Source organism: Labrus bergylta, chromosome 20 (assembly GCF_963930695.1).
Source record: "Labrus bergylta chromosome 20, fLabBer1.1, whole genome shotgun sequence".
Lineage (NCBI taxonomy): Eukaryota > Metazoa > Chordata > Actinopteri > Labriformes > Labridae > Labrus > Labrus bergylta.
In genome coordinates this window covers 10,100,846-10,110,407 of record NC_089214.1, presented here as the reverse complement: position 1 = coordinate 10,110,407, position 9,562 = coordinate 10,100,846, and the positions used below count along the sequence as shown (strand labels likewise).

Genomic DNA, 9,562 nt, shown 5'->3' with positions numbered 1-9,562 from the left:
ATCCTAGAGCTGGGTATGTGTGCATGCCTGTGTGTGAGTGTGTGTCTGACGTTTGATGTTCTTCATTGAAGCATCTCAACATAATGCAGAGAAATTTAAAGAAAAGTCATCTTAACCCTCGACACACACTGCACTCACACAAACACACGTCTAGAGCAAAAGAGAAAAAAAGTGATGAAAAAAATGAACAAAATCTTCTGTCAGATGGAAGTTCTTAGGTTTGTGTGTCAAATAAACAAACAGTTTACTGAATAAATCTATAACTTTCTTACAGGATAAACAACTTTAAAAGTCGGTCAGAGATCAGAACAGACTGATTCTGTACTCGGACTAAAAGTTGAGTTGTGTAAGTTTGTTACTCAACCGAGTCTGACTGTTGGATCATTTGTGTTTATTTGTGTTTAAAAAAAAAAAAAACGTCACACACAGCTCTGTTTATTTAACCGTGTTGTTCAGAATCTGTGTGTGTGTGTGTGTGTGTGTGTGTGTGTGTGTGTGTGTGTGGATTAACTATCCTGCTGCCTCTACACAAACTTTTTGTCAATTTTGCTATTGTCGCCAATTTAATGTTTTAAAAAATTTTGAAAATCGAACATAAAGAGTGTGTGTGTGTGTGTGTGTGTGAGAGAGAGAGAGAGAGAGAGAGAGAGAGAGAGATTTCCATATGGATATAATGATACCCTGCATAACAAGCAGATAGAATTACACACACACACATGCATTCAATCATACTGTTACACTTGTAAGCACGCATGTACAGATACCAGTGTTTCCCCTAGGTTTACAGCGTTGGGGGAGTGGGGACAAGCCGACATGCCGACACAACGACGCGACGACTTGAAGCGGCCCGCCCCCCCCCCCCCAATATAATGGTAGGGGAAACACTGGATACAGCCACACACAACACACACAACACATACACACACACAGTATGTCAGAATATTAAAGGGAGGAGCCACCAGGTGTGTCTTGTGGAAACATTCAGCAGACTTCAGATACTTCACCAACATTTGAAAATGCTAAACTTTACTTTTCTTCAAAGATTTCCGACAGACGACAAATAAGCTGAGCAGTTACGACAGGCTCCCTTATCTTCTTTAGTCTGATGAATAAATAACAGCAGCCATCGTTCACCACTAACAGAGTCTCATTCTGGAAACATGTTACCCAGCTCATTAGCGGCTAATGAGTTAGACTGTTGAGCTTTGGTAACTCGGCGTTTGTTGACCCCTCCCTCCTCTGCAGCTCCTCCCTCTTGTCTATATATGATCACTTGTGGCTCTTGAAAACCACAGTGGCAATGGCCAAAATTCCAGGCTGGCTGAAGAATAAACCAAAGAGTGAACATTTTATAAAGTCGTCTCTCCAAACTACACGGCGAAGAAATGGAGTCGACAGACGTCATGTCCGTGCAGTGTTGTTTCCCCATCATGATTGTGAGAGTTTGAGCCGGTGGTCTCTGTTTCATCAACATGTTTTGTGTATCTCACAGGAAGATGAATGTCGGAGGCCTCGTTTTGTTTTGTTTCGTGTTGATCGTTTGCGGTTGTGGGGAAAGATGAAACAGGACTTTGCAGACGGCAGCTGCTGAATGTCTGCTGTGACTCTGTGAGAATATTAAACTGGGCTTCGTCAAGAAAATAAAAAATAAAGAAATGGTCAACATTTATAATTTGTTTGAAATGGTTTGCCGATTGTATGGTTTCCATAACAACAAGGACGTAGTGCAATGTGGCTTGGATCTGGAGGTTTCATGTTCCCAAAATATTTGATGTAATTTAAGTGCATGTGTTTTAAACATATACACTCTGAGGCTGTCTACCAGTACATGCAGTGACCACACACACACACACACACACACACACACACACACACACACACACACACACACACACACACACACACACACACACACACCCACACACTATAATTCACTTAGCGCTGGTTGACTTCCTGCCCAGTGTGTCATGTTTGATGTTTAAATTAAAGCCATCGATCAGTGGTTGTATCTTATTAAAGCTAACCCCTGTGTGTGTGTGTGTTTTATCTATTAATCTCAGTCCCCTGAGATTACATTTTATTTTTGTTGTATATTATTTTTTATCATAATTGATGCCTCCTTGCAGCCGAGACCACAGGCATCATGTTTCTGGTTGTCCACTCTGTTGAACACGGTATCTGGGTAAAGTAATTTAGCCTTTCAGTAAACACAGAAGTTAATAGATCATCCCTTCTTAGATGTTATATGACTTTGGTGTTTAATTTGCTTTGTTTCAATTTAATAAATAAATAATTTCAATGTTAGATTGACTGTTGAAGGGGGGGTGGTAGACCAACAACTCCTGTGTTCTGGGGGTAAATTACTGTTTTTATCAATGGAGTCTGGTACCAAGTTACTACAGGCTCTTTTATCTTTTTAAGTCTGATAAATAAATACCGCAGTCATCTTTCATCACAAATACAGTCATGGTTTACCATCTCATTAGCAGCTTTAAGTTCCCTCTTAACTAGCTATTAAGTCCATAAAGTAACACATTTTTTTTTTTTATTTCTTCAGTCCTATTCTACGCATCATACGTAAGCCACCGCAGCCTCTCCCTATAGTCACAGTGATGGAAAATGTGATGTCAAACATGTGATTCAAAATGTGATTAACTGAAATCAACTATTGAAATACAGCGATTGATTGCATTTTTTCCCCCTCTATCGCGTCAGCCCTACTCTTAAACCTTGATAAGTTGTACAAAGGCTGTAGTGTTGTAAAGACCAAGACAAAACGAATGGGCGATGTGAGGTACAATCTCTGTTTTTCTCAATGTCGTCTGGTGTGTTTGAAGAGAATGTTTGGTTATGTTGTAGCCTTGGTTCTCTGAGTGAAGAAACTATCTCTCAGTCCCCCGTACATATGGAATATGTAACTGTGTGGAGAGACATTCTCGATACGATAGAGAACAGCTGTTTGTAGTTAAAAAAAAATCAACTTCCTCTATTGCAAAAAGGTCTATCTCTCCCCTCCAGGGATCCTTTCTGCAATGTTTTCAGACACTTAGAATAACAGTCTGAGCCTGTCAGGGACAAAAACAACAACTTTTAGTGGACAAACTTTGATCCATCAAGGATTATGTGGCAGACATTACAGCCTTGTTCACTGCTGCATGACTCATCTACTGGAGACAATCAAAGATTTCAAAATATGAGTTATTCAGACCACAAATATGTTAAAAAACAGGCCCCAGGTTTGAAAACCATGAATTATTTAAAGATGCAGAAATAGGAGAATCCAGTAGAAAGGATGCAGGTGAGACATAAAAGGGATGGGGGGGGGTTAATGGAAAATAAGAATGACAGAATCAGAAACACTGGATGGGAACAAGAGGAAAAAGAAAATAGAAAACAAGGACGAACATGAAAAAGAAACCAGAGATGGAGAAAAGAATGAAGTTATTTTTCTGTCAGTTTGAGGCTCATAAACATGAGAAGTCAACAAACCAACACAAACATAACAACACATGTAGAAGCTCACACGCACACACACATACCGAGGAGCGTGTGTGTGTGTGTGTGCGAGACACATGTTTATGTTCTAGGCTCATTTTCCATTCACACACACACATACACACATCCTCCATTTTTTCCAGTCTGTCAAAATTCAGCTTCATGTTCTGACTCAAGTACCAACTCTGACATGTACGGTGTAATTACACTTTTTCATACCCGACAACCAACAAGAGTTTGATCTATGACCGGAACTAACCTAAGTTTGAAAGACGTGTTAAACGTGCAGTGGGGGAAATATCTTGGATTTTCAATAGCCCACCTCTAACAAGTCTCATCATCTCTCAATAAATGGAAACTAAACTTGTCATCTGAGTTTTTATCAATCTTTTTTTTTTTAAGCTCGTCAAAGTCTCGTCTTCGTCAAGGTAAAATTAGTCGTTGACAAACATTTATCATCATGTTTACCACTATTTCATAAAAAAATCATCACTTAAAGCTTCGTCACTAAATTATGACCCTCATTGTATTAAGTGAAAGTACAGTTTATTTAAAAAACACATTTAAACACAGCTTGAGCTGAAAGTGCACGATACTGGAAGAAAATGAAACTTAAGTCAAAAGTAAAATGCGCACAAAAAAGTCCAAAAACAAGAATGAATACAATGTGACAAACACAGAATAAAAGGAAGACATACTGGTAGAATAATGGGCAAAAGAAGGTCACATAAACAGCTACATGACACTGTAAGTGACGTAACAGTCACACGACTTAACAAAATTGATAATTAAATTAGTTTCCAACACTTTTAATAATTGATCTTTTAGTTGTTACTGCTTTAGTTTGATCAACCGATTAGCTCTTTTTGTTTGTATGATCATGTGTCTCCAAACTGACTTTAGGAACATAGATTCAAACTGAAACCCAGACAGAAACTGATCACCTCAAACACTCTGAATCAGATTCAGTAATACCTCATTAATCCATGGGGATCACGCACAGGGGATATACATATATATGTATATGTATGTATGTATGTGTGTGTGTGTGTGTGTGTGTGTGTGTGTGTGTGTGTGTGTGTGTGTGTGTGTGTGTGTGTGTGTGTGTGTGTGTGTGTTTCCTGGGTATAACCGTGATGCTCATTCACGTTTGTTTTTTTCAAATGAATCTTTAAGACACCTGAGTTTACAGGGAGAACACCTGTGGTACGATCACTGTTGGTGTGAGGTAATAGAAAAACAACAACCAGCTGACTTCCCTTTGATGTCTGTTTACAGGTGAAACACAACGGACTCATTCAGGACATGAACCACCCGACAGCAGGACGCATCACTGTACCTGGTGAGTACACACACACGCACACACACACACACATGCCAGTGCAGCCTCTGTTGGTTGAAAGTTCTCGGGTTGTTTCTACTTTAAGGAGGCCGTTTGTCCTCCATCGTGTATTAACAGCAGAATCTGTGTGTGTGTGTGTGTGTGTTCGTGTTTGTCTATTCACCGCCTTCACAATATCCTTTTCTTTGCTCTCTTCTTATTGTTCCCCCCATCTCTGTTTAGTAAACAACACCAGTGTGTTTGATTTTGATTTTTTATGTGTGTGTGTGTGTGTTGTGTGTACCTCAGAGGTTTAATTGAGCATATGAAGCGTGCAGCTTAGGACATTCATTGGCCGCAACATTCCTCTGTTTGTGTGTGTGTGTGTGGGGGGGGGACAGATAGTTGGTCCTCTTGGTTCGTCTTCACAGTTTTCAGTGGGAACTTGAAAACCATTTTTAATAACTCCTTGGATGTAAAATTGTTTGATCTAAATGTTTTTTGAAATTTCTTTTTGCACTATTTCCTCCTTATCCCTACCTGTATTTTAAGGTGTGTTTGGATCAAAAACAACGCAAATGAGCAACATCCACTGTGTTGTGAAAGTCTGTTACCTGCGCTGAGATTCTCCTGAGGTGCTGCAGAAATGCGTGAACCAAACTCCATTTAAAAGAACGAGCATTTTAAGAGTCGTTTGCCTGTCGTCTCACACAGACCTGACAAATCTTGAACTCAGACTTTTTATGAATCCTCACCCTGACCGTAATTCAACATCCTTTCATTCTATTTATTGCCATTAAATCTCAGTCAATTCTGTATATTTGTGGTTCACAGCGCTGCAGTCAGACAGATTTCAGCGCCTTGAGTGTGACTTACGGTGGAACTGTCACTGTCAGCAAGAAAGTTCATCTAGACACAGTCTCACTTTAATCTCTGCTGTGAGATCAATACAGATACTCTTCAGGTGAACACCTCCACAGTGCTGCTTTAAATCGTATTCATTCAAATTTTATTTTGAAATGTATATCTTAAAATACAAATAAATAAATAATACGATTGATAAAAACGTGTGACCCAAATTAAGCTTATGATGAATGAAACAAAACTAAAAATGTGCACGGATGAATCGAAGCATTACATAATCTTATTCATTAATAATTGGTCCTTACACACACACTGACACACACACACACACACACACACACCACACACACACACACACACACACACACACACACACACACACACCACACACACACACACACACACACACATACACACACATTGCCCCTGACACTTGTTGAGTGTCATTGGAGGGGAAAACAGGTTGCTAATGGGTGAAAATAGAAGCACTGTTCACACACACACACATACCCACCCACACACACACACAAGAACCGACACAGTCATGCATAAAACCATGATCCAGGTCGACACACACACACACGGTCATGTAATGATGCACGTGTTGGCTTACATACACACACGCGCACGCACGCACCGCATGCACACACACACACACACGCACACACACACACACACACACACACACACACACACACACACACACACACACACACACACACACACACACACACACACACACACACACACACAGAACTGTGAGAGTTCAGCTCATTAGTGCTGCTCTTTAAGAAAACAGATGATTGTTTTGCGTTTCCTAAAATAACTTGTTTTGTTCGCATCAGCTGCCGACTGCTTCGTCCTCTGAACCGCCTCAACACAACAGGACTGTTGTGTATCCACATGGGAATGAAGAGGTGAAAAAAAATGAAGAATGACCTGAAGAATGGTCTTTAATCTGCTTACTTCACACACAGAGGAGGAGCTCTTTGTCTGCATTTCTGTCTGATTAACGCTCACAGCTGAAGTGTGATGAGATGGAGATAGTTCGTTTCCTGGGATCAATGTCTTTGTAATTCAGATGCACAAGAACTTATTTACAGCATGCATGATATATTAAAGTGTCCTCCTACATTTTTTTATTTTTTTTATTTTGTTGGTTTGATTGACTTGCCTCCCTAAGTCATATTTTTTAAATTTAATTGTGTTCTCTTTTGATGTAAAAGTAAAATATAGAATGGAAAGAAGAAACCTTTTAGAAGGACAGAAAACATCGCAGAAGATTAAATGAGAGACTTGGACGATGAGGAAATTAATTAAAAAAGAAAAAGGAGTGAGAGAGAGAGAGAGAAAGGTCAGAGACGTCTTCAGTGATGTCTTCATCGTTGCATCTTTTTCTCATCATCATCTTCTTCCTCTCCGTTTCTCTTTAATGAGTCCCTTTGGCTCCGTGTTACATCCATCTTTTATTATCGCACTCTCAGTCAGAGGTGAAAAAGTCAGAGTTTCTGCAGCTTGCTCGACTCCGAAGTTAGAAAAAGAAGGAAGAGACAGGAGAAAGACAAAAAGAGGAGATGAGCAAAACAAAAAGTGAGTGAGGGACAAATTTACTTAGATGTATTTCGAATGGTAGCACAAACCCTTGGAGCGAGGACCCTCTTGGAATGAAAGTAATTATTGTAAAATGTATGCTGCTTCTTTAATTGCTTTTTGGGAGTTTTACCATGCCCCTAACTCTCCAAATTTGTCCAATAATCAAAAGTGGGCTAAATTAACTTGTCATTCTGCTTTTGTGTTGGAGCATTGCAAAATGGCTCCACAGCGCCCCAGTGAAAGTCCCTAGTTGAGGTTACTTTGACCTATATGTAAGAAATTGGATATGCAAATTAACCTAGTCAAGACCTACCAAAAATCCTCCATTGTGTTACAGTAGAAGATATAACTGTGTGTCGTCAGCATAAAATAACATTGTGCTGATGAATTATTATTAAACATTTCTTTGTGTAACTTGTAAAAAAAAAAGGGTATGACTACATTTAAAAAGAGTGCAAGCAAACCATAAAAATAACATGTTAGGTAAAAGAACAGTTTACACAACACAAAGTTGAATAAGTCTCTGAAATTTTATGAAATCTCTTTCGTGGAATTTTGCCGCCTGAAGATGAAAATAGTTGTCTTTATTTAGTAAAAGAACGTTTTGTGATATTAAGACAGTGTCTTAGAAAATTATGGCAGTGTGGATAATTTTGCTTTCGTGGAAGGTATAACTGTGTATCATTAGCATAAAGTAAGATTATGCTTGCACATTATGTTATTAAGTGGAAGCATGTAAATGGAGAAGAGGGTGGGGCAAAGAATCGAGCCTTGAGGTACCCCACAGGTTATTTCTGCTGTGGATAACAATGATATAGCAAGAAACAAAGAAAGCACCATAATTAACAAACTTGTTTTTTAATCTGATTTCATCCATCCACTATCAAAATGTCATGCAACACCAGTTTTCCAAAAGAGAAAGTATAAAACAGTTATTTTGTTTAAAAATACTTTTTAGAACAAGATGAATCTTTTGTTTTGTTCAGGTGTAATGTGGAAATTAAACTGATTTCCTCAGTAGTTGTATAAAGTACAGATAATTTCACTTTTTTATTTTAACGCTCTTTTTAAACTTACCTGCCTTCATTTGTGGGTTGAATACAAACATTTATTAATGAATTCTCTATACTTTTCAACTTAATTATGCAAACATATAACAAACCAGCGAACAGACTTGTATATATGTCAAAAAAAATCAATGTATCTTGTGTTTGTGTGTTTGTTTGTTTGTTTGTCCTTAGGCCCTGCTGTCCGTTTCAGCAGCTTCATTCCTGCTGGACCGATGCCCCCTCCTCTGATTGGCCAGCACACAGTGCAGGTGCTGAGAGACATCCTGTCTTACAGTGATGACATCATCAAAATGCTGCTAGAGACGAAGGCGGTGGCCCAGAATGAAGTGTCCTGATTGGCTGATATCACACACAAGAATATCAAAATATAAGAAAGAGACTCCAAAGATTTATTTTGGAGGGACAAATTGACGATTTCACATCATTAAGAAAAATAAGAATTTATTAATATGTTGGGAAGCTATTTTCTACACACTTTTAATAACAGTCATTTGAATGGTAAGGTTCTGCGCAGCAATACATGTTTTTCTAAGATCTGAAAGTGAATTATTTGACATTTTCTAAATTTTTGCACAACTTAAACATATTGTTTACATCACTACATAGCATAGCAGACTCCTGAAACGTTCTAAAGCACTCCTGATTTGTGGTTCCATTTTCTTGTTTTTTTTGTCTGTAAATTTCCTTTGCACTCCAGAAATGAGTGGTTGCTATTTATATAAAAGAAAATAACTGTTGTAATTATGCATTTGTTTTTGCTGAGCTAACGCGTTCATAACTCCAAAGAAAAGGTGATAAATGTACTGATATTCTGTTTTTCAGAGACTATGTTGGTGTGTTCAGGGAAACGCAGACATTTTTTATCATTAGATAAAACTCCATTTGATATCACATTTTTGTGAGTGTCAGTGTTTACTTCTTGTTTCATTTCATTTAATTTTTTTTGGCAACATGTGGGAGTACTCACAACCCTTCACAGAAAACGATTCACAATTTAATGTATTGATTTGTTTTATTGTATTGGCAGCAGATCTTGTCAATGTACTTGATTGCTTGAATGCACCAACAGAGAAAGTATTTCAAATAATACCAGCAGTGATATCTCACCAACAAACTTCAGTTTAAATAGACTGTAGGTATCCAGAAATCCATTGTTAAAGTTTCCACAAATTAACTTCTCTCTCTGGAAGGGATAGTCCAATTAAAAACAGATGGATGA

At 38.4% G+C, this 9,562-nt stretch overlaps 1 protein-coding gene across 2 annotated transcripts in view; it reads left to right on the top strand.

Moving 5' to 3' along the window:
* The window catches only part of sugct (succinyl-CoA:glutarate-CoA transferase), a 61,084-nt gene extending 51,848 nt beyond the window's left edge, over window positions 1-9,236 (top strand). Inside the window, exons 13-15 of one of the 2 annotated variants that reach the window (XM_065948735.1) lie at window positions 4,774-4,837; window positions 6,526-6,597; window positions 8,515-8,652. In XM_065948735.1, coding sequence (XP_065804807.1) covers window positions 4,774-4,837; window positions 6,526-6,548 — 87 coding nt within the window. In that variant the 3' untranslated portion in view covers window positions 6,549-6,597; window positions 8,515-8,652. Of the gene's footprint in view, window positions 1-4,773; window positions 4,838-6,525; window positions 6,598-8,514 lie in introns of both variants that reach the window. The other variant, XM_020645076.3, reaches the window with a different exon arrangement.
* Window positions 9,237-9,562: the final 326 nt, after the last annotated feature.